Source organism: Epinephelus lanceolatus, chromosome 4, assembly GCF_041903045.1.
Source record: "Epinephelus lanceolatus isolate andai-2023 chromosome 4, ASM4190304v1, whole genome shotgun sequence".
Lineage (NCBI taxonomy): Eukaryota > Metazoa > Chordata > Actinopteri > Perciformes > Serranidae > Epinephelus > Epinephelus lanceolatus.
Window position 1 is genome coordinate 26,740,488 of NC_135737.1, and position 23,528 is coordinate 26,764,015.

A 23,528-nucleotide genomic window follows, 5' to 3' on the forward strand; every position below is an offset into this window, starting at 1 on the left:
TGCAGTGTTTTTTTTTTCTTGTACCCTTTTTTCTTTTTAAACGCAGGAGCTCTTTAATATGGAACTGACTGGTTTCCAACTGACAGTAGACCAGAGCTGTGTACTCTGCAGTATTGAGTATGTCTTTCTATTTTTGTTTTACTTGTGTGTCAGGTTTGACGTCATGGACAGTCATAGACAGTCATGGATGGGCCAGTAATACAGTTAGTAAACAACAGAAAGCAGCATGTAGGCCAGTGAAAATGTTACTTCTTGTTTTACATCTCTTACTCATTCAGTCTCTCTCTCAAACTCCACAGACTGTGACCGACAGTGTTTTGTGGCGGCCCATAATTGCATCTTGGGGAAAAATTAGCACGTACAACCGGGTGTCCTTTCTCTAGCCCGTTTCCCATTGGAAAAAAAACACAAAAAAAAACACCCACCAACATCTGGCTTTTGTCTTTAATGGGTATGGTTTCAATCAGCATTCACTCCCGGGATAAATGACTCTGCAGTAATTATGGGTATTTATCAGCATCAGCATCAGCTACAGCTCAGATTGGCTTTAATAGGCAGTGATATACCCTATTTCCACCAAAATTAGAGCATGTATGCCATTATTTTAAACATGGGAAACCCATTAAAAACAGGCGCAACACTCCTTTTCCATTGCCAGTACAGCAGAGAGGTGTACATGGCTCCGCAGCAGACAAATAAGCCTGTCTGTTTTTTTTTTCCGTTACTGGTGTGTCACATGCAACATCATGGCCGGGCGGAAAACAGGTTAGTAAACAGTAGAAAGCAGCATGGAGATCAATGGTGGACATCCGTGTGGACATGCTAATTTTAGCTCCTTTGTCGGTGGAATGCAATGATAGGCCACCACAAAATACTATCTGTCTCTGCCCAAACAGCACTCAAACATCATTCCAAATTAGTCTGCACCAAGTATGAGAGAGGGGGTGAATAAAAAAATTATCCAATGAAACATTTTCACTGGCCTCCATGCTGCTTTCTACTGTGTACTAACCTGTTTTCCCAACCATCCGTGACTTCAAACATGACACAAAAGTGAAAAGAAGAACATAGAAAGGTATACTCGTCCGCTGCAGAGCCATGTACACAGCTCTGGTCTACTGGCAAAAGAAAAGGAGTCTATCACCTATTTTTAACGGGTTTGCCCGTGTTTAAAAAACCTCCATACATATCCTAATTTTGGTGGAAAAAGGGTCATGCTACTGTCACTCAAAGCCAATCTGAGCTGGAGCCAATAAATCCTGATTGCAACCTTTCCTATTAATTACAAACGCCAGACGTTAGCATGTAATAGTGGGTTTTCTTTGTCCAGTGGGATGAAAGAATTAGACAACATGCAGTAATTAAAAATATAAATACTGTGATAAACTTTAAATCTACAATAAATACATGTGCACATATTCACAGGGACTAAATGTTGTGGACCCCAGGGTGTGGGGGTCCCTTGGAAAGAGCATAAAAGGGAACTTGATAACAAATCGTCTTCGTTCCTTTGTTCACTGTGTACTGTCTTTGTGTTTAAGAGACAGACGTAGAGAAAGGCTGGCTGAGAATTGTCTGTTTGCACAATTCCACTGCAAACACTTTTCCATATGCTGCAGATACAACTGAGGGCAAAGGGAAGGGAGAGACAGAGAGTGTTGAAAGTATGTGAAGAGGTTGCCCCTGGACACAGTGTCAACCTGCATCAGGGCAAAAGAGACACTCAGCTTGCCCCTGATAAGCACACACACTTACACACACTTAAAGACTAACGCAACACACATATTTGAAGAGCTACAGCGGCGAGGCCGGCTCATAAAATGGAGATATAGTGAGGAAGAGAGAATAAAGGCCTTTTCTGAAATGACACTTCTTAGAATCTCTGCCCTCCCCCCTGCCCTCCACTCTCCTGCACTCTCCCTCTTTCCCCTCATTTTCTCCATCTCCAGACGCCTGCCTCCTCCTCTGCGTGGCCCCAGGGAGGGAGAGGAGAGGCGGATACGGATGTAATCCACAGCCCGCCAGTGTAAGCACAAAATTAATTCTCTCTAAGCCACAAAGAATTAATCCCTCTCCTTGTGCTGGGTGCTGAGCTAGACTTGCACACAAACAATAATGTATGTACACACACACATGCACCCAAACACGCGCACCAACGCTAAGACACCATACACATGCAAACACACACTTAACACCCCTCCGACACTTCCGTATATTCACATGCACAGACCCACACCCTTAGGCTCCTTAACCACACACACTCACACACACTTTTTGGCTTCTTAATTCTCATTAGCACTGGTAATGGCACATCAGAGCACAAAGAGGTTTTAATCAGCAACCTCAGCCTTACAAAGACCCCCTCTACCCCCCCTGGCTCTCTGCCTCCCACACTGCAGCCTAAACCAAGAGCAAAAACCCTTAAACCCATCCCAAAGGCGTGGCCAAAGCAAGTGACAGATCAGTTCATTATTTGGTTTATGTGTGTGGAATGATCTACTTAAATGTGGACTCACAGTCTTCCCGAGTTTGGATGTACAGGACATTGCTACGGACGCCGTCTCCAGCCTGAGTGTAGGCAAGAACCTGGATGCTGTAGTTGGTGAACTTCTCCAGGCCCCTGAGCTCCACCTGCTCCTTGGTGGTTGTGATGTTTTGCATTTCACCCCATTCTGAAACACAAAAGAACAGCGAGATGTTCAGACCCACTGCTGACTAGTCATGGTATCTAAGATAACAGACGCACTCAACACACCTCCATCAGGAAAAACAGCCCAGAACACGACGCGATATCCCTTTAATACGCCATGCAGCGTCATCCTGGGAGGTTCAGCCCATGTAATCACTGCCTCGTCTGATGTTACAGAAATGGCTCGCACGTTCTGAGGAGGCTGGCTGGGCACTGATGATAAAGATGGAAAGAGAAGAGAAAAGTTAAGATGCGTTATCTAAACAATGTATCTACAGTTATCTAACCTGATGTATTTCATGGTTTATTTCAAAAGGAAAGATCTGTTCACAACTCCTCTGATGACTGAGCTAAACACAGATAAACTGGGGAAAATAAAGGGATTCTTTAATCCCTTTATCTAGTGTCCTTTAACCCCTTAAGTAGCTTTGAGGCTTGATCGTATTCCACATTGTGGCAATATCACACAGAAATTCTGCATCAGATTGTTCCAGCTCTTCATTGACGTTAAATACTGTTTACCCTGAGTAGTAAAACAAAAATCCAGATGTTTTGTGCACAATTTTTTACACATTTCCCAGATTCTATAATTGGTATCTTTGGAAACTTTAACCACTACCAGATGAAAAACCGCACCTGCAGGTGGGTGAGGTTACACGAGTTTGGCTTTTTTTCCACAGGAAGAAATATGGCTGTCAGCTGGTAGCAAACAATGTTGAATTTCAGTTATAGGGTGAGCTAAAATATGCTTCTGAAAACATGTTAAGGGTGAAATAGGCAATGCAGTAACATGGTTTACATTTGATCAGAACTGCCTAGTTTTACTGTTAAATCTGAGTTTGGAGCTCTGTGTCCATGGTGGGGAGTATATGAAAATGTGTAAGTACAATCTGTAGCTTGTAGGGCTAACAGTAGGATAAATACGGAAAAGTTGATCATGTTAGTGCAGGGCTACCCAGAGCTTTACATCTGTCGCACAGACGATAGGCCTACACACTTATAAACAGCACTTGGAAGAAGATCAGCTCTGCACACAGGATTTCAGGTAAATAGGCTATACCATGCTTGTTAAGGATGCTTAGCAACTTCAGACGCAACCTGCTGCCACACTCTTGAAAGCTGGCACAAAAAAGACACAAGAGCAGCGCCCCGGCGTCCAACCTCACGTTTTCCAGGAGGTTAAAGATGCGGCATGTTTACAGCCCGTAATTTCCAGGGCTGGTACCTGCGGTTATTCCACAGGCTAGTTAATAACATGTCGGGCAGGAAATCCAAAGTGTGGGATCATTTTGAGAAGGTGAAGGACGAACCCAAGGTGATATGTAAACTCATCTTCATTGGTCAACTACAAACATGACGCATCATCTGAAACATTGAAGTAGCTACATGCCCATTAGCCCACAGTGTCATTAACAGGCGGCTCACTCAGTGTGTGACGTGCACTTGTAGATAAAATATAGGCCTATATTAATGAAGGTTCATTAGTACGGTTTTGTATTTCTCTGTAATGTAGCACAGTGTTAACAATGTTACTGATACTATTCTTTCTCACACCTTCAACTCAAACCATTGTGTTGCCCCATGCAAAATATATAATTTAAATATCGTAAACATGTGGGCGACTAGTTGACTAATGGCGCTAAATGACGACTATTGGTCAGTTAGGAAAATTCTTAGTCAGGGGGCAGCCCTTGTAGTTTGAGCAGCAGCCTTAGAGTCAGTGATGTGAGCTGAGAGATGAGCAAGGAGATCTGGGGGCTGTTTAATTGGAGGGAAGTCTACCGTGGTCCATTTGCACATACTACACACACTGTTATGATGCAAAGCTGGCTGAAAATTGGCAAAGTAGCTCTAAGGTTGGAAAAAAAAAATCAATCCAATATCTTTTGCATCATTTTATACATATTCCCTAATATTTTGCAAGACATATTTGGGATCTGTAAATCTCTTTGGATCTTTATCACAATTTAAATAAATTTCTGTGGATGTGTATGTCACTGCTGGTCCAGCACATAGCCAGCGAGGTCTAAGAGGTTAATAATTGTGAATAATGTAGATTATTTTTGCATTAAAGCAAAGGCTGCCATTGTCTCCTCAAAATTAGGACTGCACTGGCTAGCTGATAAATAAATAAATACACCCTCTCTGAAACCCTAAATTTCCATATCAAACCTGAGGCGAGTAAACAGGCTAGTGATAGATAAAAAGCTCATGACATGCGTCCAGCCTGATGTATAGGACCATCTCTACAACCACCATCTCTCTTTCTCTGTACAAGCCTCCTTCTGTCCCCACCAGCCCAGGTGTCTCTTCTATTGGCCACCGCTGACCATTAGTCTTTCAGGCTTTGAATAACGCACACTGTTAAAGATGAACAGAAGTCAACTTGTGAGAGGAGGAGGAGCAGGAAGAGAGGAAGAGAGGCGAGTGAAAGACAGAGAGCAATGAAAGAGAGAGATTGGGCCAAGTCCACCAGGGAATTTCTCTGCAGCTGGTGAAGAGAGAGGAGGTGGGGAGGAGGACGGAGGAAGGGAGGGAAAGGAGAAAGGAGGATTAGAGAACTGAAAACAGGGTTTTGCATGAATAAACCTTTAGGCTAAATAATTAGAAGGCAACAAAACACAGCCCAGTTCCTCCCTTCGCAGTCAGACCTTTCCGAGAAGAGAGAGATTGAAAGATGATATGAACAAAAAGGTGAGCTGGTTCAAGTGCCCCCACATTGTCACCGTTAGGGCTTACGTAGGGTGACACACATGAAGGATGCCACATAAATGCTAAGGTTGTTGACATATAAAATAACCTTACATAAATAAGTGCATAATTTGGAGAGAGATGGGGATAACAGGAACATAATGAAAGGCAGTTTTGGACTGGGGCTACAGGGAGGAGGAGATGGGGGGTGAGGGGCAGAGGAAGAAGGGAGAAAGGGAGGAAGAGAGTTAAAAGCAAGGGGAGCAAGGGAAGGGCAGAAAAAGATGAAAAGAGGGAGCAGAGAGACAATGCGCTCAGCTGTGGATAATTACAGCAGGAAGCAGCAGAGGGAACTAGAGAGAGAGAGACAGACAGAGAGACAAGCTAATTATAATTATTTTTAGTATGCTTGTTGTTATCACTATTATCATAATGGCCATCAATATCACTGTCACCACGGTGACAGCCATAGGGAAGAACTGGAGGGCTCTGTCTGCTCTGGACCAATGGGGCTCAGCCAACTGTTCGCTGGGTGGACATGTATGTATGTGACGTGTGTGTGTGTGTGTGTGTGTGTGTGTGTGTGTTTGTTTGTATGAGTATAAAAAGCAAAGCAAATGTGGATGACACGTGATAGAGGTTGAGAGAGGAGGCGTGTATTGAAAATATCTGTTCACAGGTACAGCTCACAGATTAATTACATTAACTGCAGTTCAACACTAAAGAACAAAGAGCGCAAGGAGAATATTTAAAGTCTTCTTGCGAGAATATGATGAGAACAATTTCGAGTTGAGAATACTTTTTCTTTTAAAGTTGCATTTATCGGTGTGTTGTTAACATACATCAGTCGGTTTTTGGATTTATTCAGCTCCCAGGTGACCAGAAGTCAACTAACGCTGGAGAAAATGTTGCTCTACAAGAAAAAGTTGCATTACCAAGTAAATTATGGCCTTTGGAAGTCCAATCTACAAACTAAATGAAGTCCAGTGATCCATTCTTCCACTGCTTTACTGCCTTTTCACCAGCCCCCTCCACCTCTCCCTCAAGACTACCTTCAACTTCACATACATTTTTGCCTTTTCCTATTGTTAAGGAACTATTGGATTTGTCTTTCTAGCTATACAAATTATGGATCTAGAAAGTTACTTCTTTCAGTACTTCCACCAAGGAGTTGGTGGATGTTTTTGGCCTAATGTCTTAATCTTTTATTTAGATGTATAGTATCCAGGAACTGTGGGCTACTACAGCTACTACAGTATGGCCAGCAAAAGTAAAGCCAATCCTAGCTTTGTCTGCTTGGCATTTTACCTCACTGTATGTACCTTTTTTTCAGTGCTGTGTCCTCTTGGATGTGTGTTGCTTACAGTATGACACCTGGTCACTACCTTTTTATAGAGTCCTGACCTTATCTGAGTGTTGTGCCCAGGAACGTACTAAACACAGCAAAATAAGATTGAAATAAGAAAACAGAGGCAGAGGGCAGATTCTCTGCAGATAAATGCACAGCCACACACTTCTAGTGGGTCATACAGTAGGAAAATCCTGCGTTGTATCTTTAATATGATATCTTAAAAAGCTGTTTGCAGATTTCAGTCAAATTTGGGTAACTGGAAAGTTTTTGTTTCAGATCTGGAAGTATGTAATGCAGGAAAAATTAACCTTTTTCAAAAGATTTTTTAAAGATTCCAAGACTGGGAACTGTTGAACTTTATTTTGCATATTCACAGCTAGATGAAATTTACAAAATGTCTAAACTAGGGCTGTCAAAATAATGTATTAATTTTGATTAATTAATCACAAAAAAAAGTTAAAAAATGAACGCTGATTAATCACCTGGTGCCCTTTGACCTGGTGCATCATTGAAGGCCACAGTGGCTTTGTTACATGATGGAGGCAGATGACATGACGCTGCTTGGCCCCATAAATGAAAAATATTCATATTTTAAAAAAACACCAAGGAGCACCATGTCTTATGAGTAGGAGCACTGTCCCAGTGTCTCACCTCAACACAAAGCATTTAGCAGCGAACCCAGACGTCCGAGTTAGCATAGCTTCTGATGCTAGCGCTAGCAGCCAGCCTCGTCAAGCCACACTCGACCAGGCGTTCAGACGCAAACTGAGTAAGTACACCTGTGACCAACTAACTAACTCCCTTGCAAAATGGATTGCAATGGACTGCAGACCAGTTTGGGTGATAGAGGACGGGGAGACAATTGTGTCTAAAATCCAGCAACATTACTACGACACATCTGCCTAAATTCATTTGAACTGAAATTTTTTAAAGACTTTCACAGCAAAAATGTATGTATGCGATTAATTTAGATTATCTAATCACAGAACACAAATATATATTTTTATTATATCCATTCATTCAGTCATTTGCTCATTCATTCATTCACTTATTCATTCATTCAACATTAGGCCCATCTACCCCATAGCCACCAGGGTGCATGGCAGTATCTCCACACTCTTTCTCACTCTACACAGATCACTCAGTCCCCTCTACAGCGCTGCTAAATGTGTGCCGTGTCTATGAGACTATGTGTGTCCTTGGTATTTGTGAAAAGCATTTGGATGCCAGCAGCCAACATTCATTCTTGTTGAGAGAAGAGAGAGAATGTAGTAATTTTAGGTTACAAAGCATGGCATGATTTGACATAGATCAGAGAGCGAGACAGCCAAAAGAACAATGGCAACAGAAAAAGTGCAGTAACTGTGAATCAAAGCCAAAGCAGATGGGGTGATATTTCACAGGTATGACAGTTCACTCTTCCACTGCATTTAATGGACCATGCTGTTTAACCTATTTCCCGTATTGCTGCTGGTCACAAAGTACCCCATATTTACACTCATAAACACACCGAGAGGCAATAAATCCTCTGTTATACATGCTGAGATGTGTTCTCTCTGTGTTGTTTATTGTGATCCTCACCATCTTCCAGCGTTGTAGCGTTGATCTCTGAGCTGGAGGGCCCTGTGCCAGCTCTGTTGAAGGCCTGGACAACCACACCATACTGGGCAAACTTCTTCAGGTTGTCCAGGGTGTAGACCTCGCTGTCTCCAGTAGCCTTCATCTCCACAATGCTGTACTGGCCGTTGCTGCCTGGGCCGTTCTCTCTGTAACCGATCTGGTATCCTCTGATCACCCCGTTCTGCAGCTCCTTCCTGGGAGCCTGGGAAAATAGGAACACAGTACTGACATCACCAGACTGTGCGATTATTTAACCACCTCCATGAACAACATACATGGAAAAGAAATCAAGACAATAAACATTAGGTTACTTGCAATATCAAGATAATCTTTGAGGAAGTACATAGCTATTCATTATATATTATACTACACTACCTTCCAGGTGACCCTGATACTCTGAGAGGTCACCGGCTGCAGGATCACCTCCATGGGAGGACCATCAGGCTCTGCAGAGAGACAGAGAGTCAGAGGGGTCGAGGCTGAGGCATTGTGCTACTGTCAAACAAACATTCTGTGGCTTTCACGACCCTAAAATATTCTTATCTACAATGTTCAGAGATGTTTTTCTCACCTTAACTGGGAGAGAATTTCAATACAGAATGCTTATTCAAGGACAGATCGGTCAGTGTCATAAAGATGCTGTGACTAAAAGCTAATGCTCCAAGAATAAGTGAAATATTTGCTCACATTCACATTAGTCCAAGTCAAGACACTCACGTGCTTCCTCCGTGCTGATGGTGAGTTCCTTACTGGCCTCACTCTTGCCTATTGAGTTGTAAGAGTACATGCGGATGCTGTAGACAGAGGCAGGGTGAAGGTCTACTATGTTGGCCTGATTGTTGGTGGGGGAGATGTTTCGAGTGGCATGCTTTAGCTCCCAGGTGTCTGACGAAAAAAGAAGAGAATTTTGAGTTACATTTTGCCACCATTCTCCCACTTTAAAGACACTTTTGATTTATCTGGGGATTTGTGTCTCTCATTCTAACGCAATATTAAGTCCTTTCTGTAAAATAAAGAATACACTCTTTCACATACCTGTCTTGTTCTTATACTCAATATCGTAGGAGGTAATGACGCTGTTCCCATCAAATCTCTGTGTCCACCGCAGGTTCATGCTGCGATCTTTCACTTCTCGCACCTCTAATTCTGGAGGGTCTGGGGGCTCTGAGGAGTTAAAAGAGAGGGAGTAAACAAAAGGAGGAAGACAAAGTAAAGAAGGAGAAGGCAGCCCCACAAGAGAGACAATTCTGGCTGGAAAAAGGGAAGAGCAGGTCTGTGTAGCTTTTATCAATATAAAGAGAAGAGGGTATAGTACATGCATTTGTTCAGGAATGGTTACCCTGCACAGTGAGCTGGATAAGGCCTCGTCCTTCTCCATAAGAGTTGATGGCATGACAGGAAAAGAAGACTGAATCCTCACGCTCTGCTGGCTTTAGCTGTAGGGGGGAAGGTAGAAAGAGAAATGTCATAGAGACAAACAACTCTATCTTTGTGCAGGAAAATTGTGTAAAGCACAGCTTTGTGACGGAGAAGTGGCCCGCTGAGTTTTTCCTCAGCATGTTTGATATGTAGGCGACTCACAGCCCTTTTCCATACACATGTGCTGGCTTGGCTTGACTCAGTTAGACTCAGCATCAGCCCAGGGTGGCAGAAACTTGCATCTCCATACATCAGGGATACTAACTTAAACGTGAGTCTTTATCTGATGACATGTTTGCGCTTGTGAACCAACAGAACATTTTTCTGTCCACCCTGCAGGTGTTACTGTGGTCAACAACTTTCTTGTACTGTTGTTGGAGTTTTTTAAATTTCCCTTTGCACTACACAAACGTATACCAGATGCCCATCTCCTCCAGCTTGCTTGCAATGTCTTGGAAGTGTAGGTCTAGTGCTGCTGGAGCACACAAGAATGACACTCCACTGCTTCCTCTTTAAGTGATGAAACAGAATATTTATAGTTTACATATGCCAGTTGAAATTCATATACATTTTTTAACATTTGAAAGTCTGACTCAGTGCGTTTAAATTGGTAATGGAAACACAAATCAACGTGGCATGGTTTGACTCGGCAAAAATCACCAAGAAAAAGCCCTACACTTTGTACACTTTAATGGGAAGAGAGGTGTGAGAGGGGAAATGTCACCAGTCCTGTGGTACACTGAATTTATGGTGTCAGAATTCACATTTTTTGGCACCATTTGCCAAGCACCTGCTTGAAAAACATCGAACAACATGTCTTCTGTGCTATTTTTGCCACTTAAGCTGGCAAGGGTGTATCCTATTAGACCTCTGCAATGTCAGTTATGGACATGAAATCTACTGGAGTTAAATCTTATGCAAAACACATACATACATACATAGAGCAAACCATTACTCAGCATTAATAGAAGACAACAAGAACAACCCCAGGTTTCTTTTCAGCACTGTAGCCAGGCTGACTGAGAATCACAACTCTATTGAGCCTTGTATTCCTTTAGCCCTTAGCAGTAATGATTTTATGAGCTTTTTTAACGACAAAATTCTAACTATTAGAGGCAAAATTCATGACCTCCTGTCCTCAGATAGTACCTATCTAACCTCAAACACAGCTGTAAGACCTAATATATATTTAGATTGCTTCTCCCCAGATTTCTCTTCAAGAATTGACCGCAGTGATTTCTTCATCTAAATCATCAACCTGTCTCTTAGACCCCATCCCAACTAGGCTACTTAAGGAGGTCTTACCTTTAGTTAACACTCATATATTAGATATGATCAATATATCCTTATTAACAGGCTATGTACCACAGTCTTTTAAGGTAGCTGTAATTAAACCTCTCCTAAAAAAGCCCATCCAGAGGTGGATCCAGGATCCAGAGGTGTTAGCCAACTATAGACCAATATCTAATCTTCCCTTTCTTTCAAAGATCCTTGAGATCTCCATGATAATAATTTATTCGAGGAATTTCAGTCAGGATTTAGAGTGCATCATAGCACTGAGACAGCACTAGTTAAAATTACAAATGATCTTCTAATTGCTTCAGACAAAGGACTCATCTCTGTACTTGTTTTATTAGATCTTAGTGCGGCGTTTGACACAATTGACCATCAAATTCTGCAACAGAGACTGGATCACTTAATTGGCCTAAAAGGTTCTGCACTAAGCTGGTTTAAATCTTATTTATCAGTTTGTTCACGTTCATAATGAATCATCCTTATGTACTAAAGTTTGTTTTGGAGTTCCGCAAGGTTCTGTGCTCGGACCAATCCTATTTACTCTATATATGCTTTCTTTAGGTAACATCATTAGAAATCACTCTGTAAATTTCCATTGTTATGTGGATGATACACAGTTGTATTTATCTATGAAGCCAGAAGAAAGTAATCAATTAACTAAATTTCATAATTGCCTTAAAGACATAAAAACCTAGATGAGCACCAATTTCCTGATGTTAAATTCAGACAAAACTGAAATTATTGTTCTTGGCCCCAAACAACTCAGAGACTCTTTATCTGATGACATAGTTTCTCTAGATGGCATTGCTCTGGCCTCTAGCACTACCATAAGAATCCTCGGAGTAACATTTGATCAAGTTTTGTCTTTTAATTCTCATTTAAAACAAACCTCACGGACTGTATTTTTTCATCTGCGTAATATTGTGAAAATTAGGCCTATCCTGACCTGAAAAGATGCAGAAAAATTGGTCCACGCTTTTGTTACCTCTAGGCTGGATTACTGTAACTCTCTATTATCAGGTAGCTCTAATAAGTCCTTAAAAACTCTCCAGCTAATTCAGAATGCAGCAGCACGTGTACTAACAGGAACAAAGAAACAAGATCATATTTCTCCTGTTTTAGCTTCTCTGCACTGGCTCCATGTAAAATCCAGAATAGAATTTAAAATCCTACTGTTAACTTATAAAGCTCTAAATGGTCAGGCTCTGTCATATCTTAGAGAGCTCATAGTGCCATATTATCCCACCAGAACTCTGCGCTCTGAGAACGCAGGGTTACTCGTGGTCTCTAAAGTCTCCAAAAGTAGATCAGGAGCCAGAGCCTTCAGCTATCAGGGTCCTCTCCTGTGGAATCATCTTCCTGTTATGGTCTGGGAGGCAGACACCGTCTCCACATTTAAGACTAGACTTAAGACTTTCCTCTTTGATGAAGCTTATAGTTAGGGCTGGCTCAGCCTTGCCTTGTACCAGCCCCTAGTTAGGCTGACTTAGGCCTAGTCTGCCGGGGGACCCCCCTATAATACACCGGGCACCTTCTCTCTCTCTCTCTCTCTCTCTCTCTCTCTCGTGTCCCGTTACTGCATCTTGCTAACTCGGCCATTCTGGATGTCACTAACTCGGCTTCTTCTCCGGAGCCTTTGTGCTCCACTGTCTCTCAGATTAACTCATATCACAGCAGTGCCTGAATAGTGTGACGTGTGTGGTTGTGCTGCTGCCCTGGTCCTACCAGATGCCTCCTGCTGCTGCTGTTATCATTAGTCATACTTCTACTGTTATTATACACATATGATTATTGTCACATATGTACACTATCAGATATTAATATATACTTTCAACATATTGTATCACAATAGCCAGAATTATAATTATAATATTATTACTTTCATTAATGTTGTTGTAAGCTACTGTCTCTGTCTCTCTCTCTGTCTCTCTTTCTGTCTCATTGTGACATACGGATTACTGTTAATTTATTATGCTGATCTGTTCTGTACGACATCTATTGCACGACTGTCCGTCCTGGAAGAGGGATCCCTCCTCAGTTGCTCTTCCTGAGGTTTCTACTGTTAAAGGGTTTTTTTTGGGGAGTTTTTCCTGATCTGCTGCGAGGGTCCTAAGGACAGAGGGATGTTGTATGCTGTATGCTATGCCCTGTGAGGCAAACTGTGATTTGTGATATTGGGCTTTATAAATAAAATTGATTGATTGATTGATTGATTGATTGATACACACACAAGCTTTTGCACTCCTGTGTGCATCAATCCAACTGCGAGACGATGACATCCTCAGAAGTCACCGGACACACAGTTGATTCAGCTCCCCTTAAAATCACCAAGCTCCTTCTTACAGGGCACCACTCTCTTAGTATGATCATCCAAAAACAGTGCGTCACCAGCAGCTCCGAGCATCATCTCCATCTGTCCTTTGATACGTATCACAGGAAGACTCTAATTTTTAAATGCAGTAGAAGCTGACCTGTGGGTGCCATGACCAACATGGTGTGGAGGAGCAAAATTATGACATGGTGACTTTCAGTGTGTTCAGCAATGTGGTTTCAAATTGGCATCGTATGTGTTAGGCTTCTGTATAGCTAAATGTCCCAGAGATGCTGGTCCAGGATCCAATACCAAACATGATGATAAGTTGTGGTGGAGACATAGGCTGCGACTGTTACCCACCTTTCAGCATTCTCTAACATACTGACAGTTGTGATCATGGACTTTGCCTTATCTCACCATTATTTCACAAACCGCAGGCAACGAAAATACAACTCAGACGAGAGAAAAGTGAAAGCTATCCCTTTGTGAGGTAAGAGTCATAAAGATATTGCTGTCAGATTTTATCAATCAGACGCTCCACCATATATAAGCTCTCCTTACCTTGAGCGTAGACAACACCTCGTCTGTCTTCTCATTGGGACTGGTGGTAATGGAGTATCGGGGGTTGCGGTCAGGGTCAATGACTGTGTCGCCTCTCTCCCAGCGGATGATGATGGGCCATTCTCCCCTGGCTGTGCAGTTCAGCTCCTTCAAGTGACCCTTCTTAGCCATGGTAGTGTTGGGGTGACTGGTGATCATCGCGGGGACTGGAAGGAGAATGGAGTGTCAGATGAAAAGAAGGTGGGGACATATGTGTGTAAATAGTGACGGTAAACAAATTGATGAGGGGGATATTACATGACAGAGGCGGATAAAGGAGAAAGAGGGGGGAAGGAAGAGGAGTAAGTGTATAATAAGGTGTTAGGTAATAGGCAGGGTTTAAGTGGAGAGGGAGAAAGGAGTGAAAGAGTGGAGAGAAGAAAGGTTGGAGAGCCGGCAGTTAAAAAGGTGGAGTTCAGATTAGCCAAGTTCCATTGCAGCAGAGTAATGAAGAGCTATGGTCAATGAGGTAAAGTCAATAAACCTCCTCTCTCATTCTCCAATAGTTAACACCGGGGTCTAGGTGAATGAAGACGCAAAAGAGATACACTCTACCTTTCGTGTGCACTCTATACACAAACTCACTCACAGTCTTCTCTGGCCAACACACACACACACACGCGCGCACGCGCACGCGCAGAATACCGATCTGAGGAGGATTCTGCTGTTTTGTTTTCATCACTTATTCATCTCACCCTCCCTCTTTTCCTCTTTTCCTCCCTCTCCGCTGAGCGAAACAGACAGAATTGAGGGAGGCAGAGGAAAGGAACGGTTCAATCAATAACACTAACACCAGCAGGAGAGAGAGAGCAACAGAGAGAGACAGAGAGGGGCAGTCCTGTGATAGCAGAACATGGTGAAACTACCGGTTGTATTTGTGTGCACCTGGTTAAACGTGTTCTTCGCAAGTCCAAGTGTCAAAAGGAGCCAGATACGAAGTGTTAACATCTTTTCTGAGGGTAGAGCTGTTTTGTAAGGTCACGGTGCTGCATGCTGCAAAGTACATCATCCCCTTATAATGCTTGACTTGATGTTGACAGTCTGTGTGTCTCTGTGTGTGCATGCTTGTTCCCCATACATGTTCACATTGCATTACACAGGGTGTTACTGACAGCGAGGGCAGGATGAGAGAGATTGATTGCAGATAATGATTAAGCTCAAAGTGTTTTTGATTGTCTGTAGACGGATCCCAGGAGTCAAAAGATCAATCGCTCAGTTGCTCGCTTTCTCAATGCCTGTCTCTCACACACACACACACACACACACACACACACACACACACACACACACACACTTCTCTCTCTCTTACTGTTCTTTATTGTTTCGCTCTTACGTCCATGGTCACCTTTGCTCCGCCAATTCATCAGTGTGCATGTTCGTGTGTAAGCACATGCCCACAGAGCACAGGGAGAGTAGTGCGAGCTGGCTCATTGGTTTGACACAGTTAGCGAGCGTGTGTGCGTGAAGACTGATAAAGTCGGAGCACCGGAGCGTCCCAGATGGCTTCTCCGCAGTCATCTTTGCCATGGAAAACTCATAAACTGCTACATTAGCCCGTGTGACTTTGTATACTCACTCTTAACGGTGAGGACCATGCTCTTGCTGATGTCTGAGCCAACGCCATTGGACGCCTGACAGAGGTAGAAGCCGCGATCCTCTTCCAAGACATGTCTGATGAGTAGAGAGCCGTTACTCATGATCTGGATACGGCCCGTCAGAGGCACTGGGTGGTACTGCTGTGGATTCCCAATTCCCGCTGGACAGTTAGAGACAGACAAGATAATGAATTGTACAGTAACTGATGATCCTTACATGTTAATCAGATTTACAATGGGCAGCATGGACCTGTGAATGTGACAACAGGCTGAAAAAAGCTGACAGAGACGCAACACAGTATACAGATAAGAGATGAAACATGAGCCATGTACCTAGTGCACCTTTGGCATGCTTCCACATGACCTTAGGAGGAGGGTATCCATCTACTGAACAGTTTAGGATCCCAGCCTTCCCATAGATCCCATCCTGATTGTTGGGCTGAACCACAAACCGAGGAGGCACTGGGGGAAGAAGGAGAGGAGAAGTGAATAAAAATAGAAAAACTTTTTGGGGTTTTTTCCAAACTGGAATCATATTATGTTTCCTGCTGGGCCAGTAGACAGTATTTCAGTAAGAACCTCATCAGCTGTAACACTAAATTTAAACTTTAATCTGCTATGTTCATTATGATGAAATGGAATAAAGACTTAAACAGGTATTTCACTGATTTTTAGCGGTGGAAGGAGAATCCAAATCATTAACTTAAAGGAGCAGTGTATAGGATACATAGGATTTAGTGCCATCTAGCTGTGAGGACTGCACATTGCAACCAGCTGAAACTTTTCTGTGTGCACAGCATAAACTCACACTTAGGGATTCCTTCAGTGCACTGGTACTGCACAGATATGCTCGTGTGACTGATGTAGCCAAGTATATTATTACATGTGACTGATGTGACTCACGCTGGGTTCACATAAATTGGAAACAAACTGGATATCATTCTAGTGGACGAGAACAGGATGGTAAAATTGGATGATGCTGGCAGAGGATACCAGTAACTGTAACGGTAGACGGTTAATGCTATTCAAAGTTAGAATATTTTAACTTTTTGCTGTCCTCCGCGACAGAATTTACAGCCGGATGTTACGTAGTTCCCTTGCACAAGGAGAAAACAAAGGTGATTACGACAATTACTAGACATTACATTATTTTACATAAAATAAAAGACAAAAAAATTTGTGGGTAAATTTATGTATTGTCTTCCATTATTTGTACAATGTACGACATCACCTTTGTAGCATATCCACGTGTTTTGTTTTGCCATCCTGCCATTCCATTGGACTATTTGTTTGTTTTTCCTGTGCCGTCCAGAGGGTTTTTTCCGTTGCATACTACTAGCTACCTGATTCCATGTGAATGCAACATTAGTAAGGTGCAAGTCCACCATATGCTGCAACAACAGTTCCAATATGTCTTATCACTGAATTTAATGGACGGGTAACACCATTCTCGCAAAACATATTCCCTCAAGTTGGTCCAAAATATTGGATAATTTTACTTCCTTGGGCCTCAAACTCTTATTTAAATAAAACCATCCAAGAAGTTTAAAGGAGAAAATGTTTGAGTGTAACTTCCACCAACTCATCTAACACATGACAAGGGGTTTCAAAAAGACACTGCCTTTGCCTCTTTAGGGGCTGACGAGCCAAAACAGTTAAGAACCACTAATTTAATATTAAACAATGCATTGTATTTCCTAAAATAAACAAAATTTTAATCTGTCAAATACATGTAGTGGAGCAAAAGTATAAAGTAACATATAATTGAATTACTCCAGTTGAAGGGAAACTTCAGTACTTTTCGATCTGGACCCTATTTACCATGTTTTTGTGTTTAAGTGACATTGGTCAAGTATTAAGACAGACAGCTGCAGTCTGCAGTGGCAAAACAGGTTGCAATGTAATCCCCTTGGGCAAATGTGCACTGTCAATTTATGTCCCCTAAAGTGCATGTTTTTGCCACTAAAATGTTTTGGTTTACATTTTGTTGATCCCGCCTGTTGTTCCAAAACCATTTCCGCATGGTCTATATATTAATCTATGACAATGAAAATCTTTTAAAAAACACTGTGCTACACTTCCTGTACTCAACAAACTCTTCCAGCCCTTCTCTCTTCAACTCTAAACTCACAAGTCAGTCTTTAGACGCTTTGCTTAACTAAAGAATGATGACTTTCTCCCTGATTTTATGTTTAGATAGGCGGATACAATTTCAGAGTTTAAAAAAACTCCCTACATTGCAGAACCAATAGTAAATCTACAGGGCGGTCCTTCGGTGGCTCGCTGAACTCTTGTGCTTGTAAACATAGTCCCACTAGAAACACGTGTAGCGGTACAAAATGGCTCAGCTGTGCTCGCAGAAAATTCCGTCAAAGTTAGTGGATGTTTGTCGCGTTTGCGGCAACACATTCTCGCCAACTAAAAGAAACAAACATAATCTTTTACAAGGCCATGACTCATCCGGTCGGCCGGACTATAGAGGCAATCGCCTTGTAAACAACAAGGCGATTCCGTCTATAGTCCGGGTAGAAAACCAGCAGAGCTTTTAGCTATATATATAGCCTATATATCACATTTTTCACATCACTGTATCACCGTTTAGACTAATCCGATGTTTGTAAAGTCTATAAACACAATGATTGAACAAACATTACTATTTCTGTGTGCACGTTTAGCTGGGCTAACCGTTAGCTGTTAGCCCTGTTAGCCGTTAGCGGTGTCTGTAATAGATAATAACTCATTAAACGGTCCGTGAAAAAAAATACGTTTTCTTAGTTACAACATGATTGAGCTAGCAAAGCAGTTTTGTGTTGCTATGTGTGGTATTTATTCAGTTTTGGGAAATCACGATGTCTAGAAAGCATCAGTTGACAGGGACAGCTAACACTAGCAGTAAAGCTAACATCTGGACGTCATCTGTTAAAAGCCTCCTCTTGTCGGATACGACATGAAACTACTCCAGTTAGCTCAATCATGTTGTAACTAAGACATCCGCTGGAAAAAATATTTTCTTCACAGATGAGCACACGAGTTTAATCTCTCAGCATCCATTTTCAAGCTCTCTGTGTTTGTTTCCTTGCGGACGAAAAAAGGGGGAGCGCACATTTCCGAGAAGGCGTGTCCTTTTCAAAAATGCAAGAGGCGTTGCTTTGTTGCCAGCCGTTTTCGCCGGTGTGTTAAACACACTTTAGAAAGGAGTGTCCCCAGACTATCAGAAGGCGGAGATCTCTGATTGTCTGGTGGCGACACTACTTCAACTCTAACTAACGTTTTACTGCAACAAGTCACCTCTCACAAGACTTCAGACCCAGACTTCTCCTGGAGCGAGACTTGGACACAATAACAAATAGACCAGAAAAAGGTAAGAAAAAGGTTTCATTGCTCTGTAGGCTCCTTTCTGTATGCCGTCAGACACTTGTAATAACAATCTGAGCCTGTCAGTAGCAAAAATAAGCACTTTTAATGGACGTAAATTGACAGTGCACAATTTTGACAATACATTTTTAAATCTTCAAAGTCAACCAACTTTATTTGAGTGTAATACTAAAACACTGCAGTGCTATAACCCATTCCTTTCCCCTTCAACTCTTCCAACATATCACTTTTATATTCTGAATCCTCTCTCACTCCTTCTTTTCTTACCTGTGACTGTGAGCTGTCTCTCCGTGCTGACAGTGGCAGCATCGTTGCTGGCGATGCAGGTGTAGTTCCCATTGTGTTTGAGCGACACCTTGGATATCTGGAGGGAGCTCATGAACTCCTTTGTGTCTATGGTGATGCCCGAGGAGGGCACGATTTCCTGCCCGTCCTTGCGCCACGTGATGCGTATGGGCATGTCTCCAGACGACACCACGCAGGCGATGTACATCAATTTACCGATGGAAGTCGGTGGAAAGTCAAATGGCTGGATCAGTGGAGGAACTGAGAGGGGTAAGGAAGGGGAGGATAAAATAGAGAGCAAGAGAGCAAGTGAAGGAAGGAGAGTGATAGGGTGCAAGATGTGTAGAGAGAGGACGGGTGGGTAAATAGAAATGTAGTAGAGACAAAGTAATTGAGGGGGAAACAGTGAGATGAGATAAAAGAAGATAAGCAAGAGATAGAACAGGCAGATCAAGTCGAGGAAATATATGGTAAAAGAGAGCGGGGTAGAGAAAAAGGCAAGGACAGGCAACAGGGTGAAATAAAGGGTAGATAGAGAGAAGAGAGAATAAGGCAAAGAGGGAATGGAAATAAAAAAAAAGATGAATGAAAACAGTTAGAGGGTTGTTTAAATGAGCAGGGTGAGTAAGAGGTGAAGACAGAGATTTGAGGCAGATATGAATAAGTGAAGGATAGAGAAAAGAGAGAAAGTCAGATGTGAAGACAGGGAGAATATGGGTAGACACACAGATTTGAAGATTCGGGGGCATCGAAAGGACATGGGGTTGGAGAGTGAGTGATGTAAAGGCAGATAAGGTGGAGGGAGAAACATACACAGGAGGGAGACATAAAGACAGAGTGAATTTTTTTTAAAGGGCATGGTTCAGAATCTGTCATTTTCACCTGACAGGCTAATTGGTAAACTAGTGGTCTATCTGTCTGTCTGATTTTCTGAGTCTCCCATAAGCCTGAATCCCCGACGCTTCCAAAACACCACAGCCTGGCCTACTAGCCCACTACCCACTCTGCAGCCGCCTGTGCCCCCTACCAATCCCTCCACTCCACCCCACCCTGCCCTGCTAAAGCCAGCCCATAATAGCTGCTCTAATTAGAGCCCCATCCGCAGGGGGAAGAACGGTGTTGCTATGGAGAGCGGCGGGGGTGATGGTGGTGGTTTGGAGTGGGGGAGGAGGGGAGGGTGGTGTTGGTGGTGGTGGTGGTGGTGGTGGGGGGTTACAGCTGAGACATCTGGGGGATTTAATCTGGGCCTCGTTAAAATTCATCTAATTAAATCAGAGACATGACGAGCACACATTCATACAAGCACATACCTACACCGACACGTAGCAAATGCCCTCTCACACATGCATGTGCATGAAAGCGGGCACGCGCACGTATACGAAGACAATCCAGCACCGCAAATTTCACACATCTGTTAATGTCAAGTCGAAACACACACAGAACCCACACTCACACTCGACAACTTCCTAAAACAAACATGTCAAGGTATCGGCACGGTGAGCAGAGCGAAATAACATACAAGGTGACATGCAGAATATATACAGTACACACACACACACACACACACACACACACACACACACACACACCTTTATGCATGTGTATGGCATGCACATGCAAATCTTACACAATAGCACTCCTGCTCTATGTAATTGCTGAGTGGTTGAGAGTGCGCACCAGGCCACTCCGCCCCTTAATCAGGGGTTATTAGAGGCAATGCATACAGCTTTCTTCTTTCCTCTCCCTCTGTTTCACTCACACCCTCCTGCTCCAAACCAGTCTTACTCACTCTCCATCCCTCTCACAATCACCCTCTTTTACATTCATAATTTTTTTTTCCATTGCAATTTAAATATCGCCCAGAAAAGACACCTAAACTGAGAATTAGAATTCTATTTATCATTTAACCTAAAGTAAACAAAAACATACAAGCATTTATCATTTACACCTCACAAAAAGCAATGATGTACATGCTCTGAAACTCTCTGACCCTTTCAAAACAATGAGCCCTCTCACTGACCTTTGACAGTAACGTAGACAGTCTGTGTGATGAAGAGTTGTGGTTGGATGAGTACGCTGCAGACATAGGCTCCCTCGTCCATCCCCTTCTGAACATCGCTGAGCTTCAGAGTCCCGTTTTCATACACCACCTGAACAGACAAAAGCAGGGTTACACTCTGAGATGATACATGCCTGGTTTTCTTATTCATACATCTATACTGAGCTGTGAAGTCCAACGAGCTAAGATTGTAACATGGCCGACACTGATGCATGCGTGTGTTTTGCTTCGGAGTTTTCAGGTTTTTCTACTTTCATTTCCAAAAAGAGTGGTGCAGGAATGAGTCCCAAAACCTGGAAACAAGTTAGCATTTTAGCACTCCTGGTTTCCTCGTCTCAAAGTTACTAGTTTTTTAAATGGATTTTTGGTTAGATGCCTGAGATAAAAGATTTTTACGTTTGTTCCAAAACATAAAATACATTAGTAAATACTTAACTCCTATTTTCTGAAGCCTTTACTAGTCTTAAAAAACAACTATTGCTAAGAGGCTAAATGTGACTACACAACATCATCACAAATGCTTTACAGCCTCTGTTGTGGTGGCGACAGTCAGTCATTTGACTGTGATGTGGTTTGTTTATAGCTGTACATTAGCTTTCTACTTCTGGCTATTGTATTTATGCTGCAAAAATCATAAAAGTGGTGTTCATTTGTGAGGATTATCTTGCTGAATAAAACATGTAAGTATTAGAGACAATGTCTACAATAATCCAAAATTCAATGGGAAAATGCTGTTGGCTTTTTGTAGAGGTCAAAGAGAAGCAAATGACCTTTAAACAGCACCCTATATACAAGATGCACAGTATGTGTACAGGATATGATTTATGGAGCTACATACTGTATATTCATGTTACACAGTGCTACACAGAGTTCTGATAAATGACTGTCTTTGAGCAGAAATGCAGAAAGCAAAATCCACCTGGCGATGATTGTCAGGCAACAGAAGCCCTTCCTTGTACCAGTTGATTGAGTAATAAGGGTACCCAATCACACGGCAGTTTATGAAAGAGTTTCTCCCTGCCACCGCAGTGATGTTCTTCATCGGCCGAATCCTCGGTGGACCTGATGGGGAGAGAGACAAAGAGAGAAATGGGCAGAGGGAGAGAGATGGAGATAAAGAGGAGGAGAAATGGGTTGACCAGAGGAAGAAAAGAGGGGGAAAAGAAAGAGATAATTAGTTGATGGTGTCAGAAGCAGGTTGTGGAATTTAAGGAATAAACGGGAGGGTGATAGGGAAGGGAGTTGGGGAGTAGGGTAGGGACAGAAGAAGAAAAAAGCATGTAGTAGTGGAAGGGGAAGAGAGAGAGAGGTTAGAGTGTCTTGCCTTTATGTTAAAAAGCTTCAATTCTGGAGGAGCTGCACACTCCTGCACAGTTTTTGTCGGTTTAATGGATTTTTAAGTCTAGAGAAATGCAGATACTCAGCTGTTTATAAAGCTACTTTTATAAGAACTAAAAATAAGCCTTATCAAATACCTTCAAAACTTACAATGTTTCATCTGTAAGCAGGAGAGAAAACAAAAAGTGGGTAAAAATGTTATGGATCCCGCCTCTGATAGTTCACACTGTTTCCCCGAGTAACACACAAACCAAATAGAGGAATATAGGAGTGCCAGACTTGAGAGCAGCAGCGACAGTGTTATTGTTTGCAGGTCAGACTGGATTAGCGATGGCAATTTCATTTAATGTTACTGACATTTAGACAAACCGACATTTAACGTAACCGACTACACAACTAGTCTACGAAGAGAGAGTAACAGAGAGGAAAGTGAGTGGGTGAAACAGCTGACAAAAACTAAACTGATTTTTAATTTCATTTTGTACTTTACGAGTGTCATATTTCCATATATGCGCTTTTATTCATGACCAACCACTCCCAACTGTCTTATGATGAATGTCTAGTAAACCCAAAGAGGACTACAGAGGAGATACACACACACTGATGCAACTGGGCTGGACAGTTTATTTAGGACATCCGTGCACAAAAAGAAAGGTGCTCAAAGTGCAACAAATAATAAAAGGCAAACGTTTCCGTCCTTGACTATCATCAGTGCTACCTTTTTTGTGGCTGTTAAGCACAGCTGCACTGGTATCTCCTCTGCCGTCCTCTCTTGGTTGTCCATTGTACCGACGCACCCAAGATAAACTTTCTTGTTGCCCTCAGTAGGCACAGTGTCACAGCAGCCCTTGGACTGTCTAGTAAACCTGACACATTTGTACTGGGTGCTACACCTG

The 23,528-nt window shown here is 42.5% G+C and overlaps 1 protein-coding gene across 2 annotated transcripts in view; it reads right to left on the reverse strand.

Annotated features, from left to right (window-relative positions):
- Window positions 1–23,528, reverse strand: part of dscaml1 (Down syndrome cell adhesion molecule like 1) — a 124,758-nt gene that overhangs the window by 18,338 nt on the left and 82,892 nt on the right. Inside the window, exons 8-20 of one of the 2 annotated variants that reach the window (XM_033631652.2) lie at window positions 22,214–22,356; window positions 21,256–21,385; window positions 19,218–19,496; window positions 15,909–16,037; window positions 15,557–15,736; window positions 13,942–14,147; window positions 9,691–9,787; window positions 9,387–9,515; window positions 9,069–9,236; window positions 8,727–8,797; window positions 8,313–8,553; window positions 2,756–2,902; window positions 2,517–2,672 (exon numbers count right to left, since the gene is read on the reverse strand). In XM_033631652.2, the coding sequence (XP_033487543.2) occupies window positions 2,517–2,672; window positions 2,756–2,902; window positions 8,313–8,553; window positions 8,727–8,797; window positions 9,069–9,236; window positions 9,387–9,515; window positions 9,691–9,787; window positions 13,942–14,147; window positions 15,557–15,736; window positions 15,909–16,037; window positions 19,218–19,496; window positions 21,256–21,385; window positions 22,214–22,356 (2,076 nt within the window). Of the gene's footprint in view, window positions 1–2,516; window positions 2,673–2,755; window positions 2,903–8,312; window positions 8,554–8,726; window positions 8,798–9,068; window positions 9,237–9,386; window positions 9,516–9,690; window positions 9,788–13,941; window positions 14,148–15,556; window positions 15,737–15,908; window positions 16,038–19,217; window positions 19,497–21,255; window positions 21,386–22,213; window positions 22,357–23,528 lie in introns of those variants that run through there. The other variant, XR_013490964.1, reaches the window with a different exon arrangement.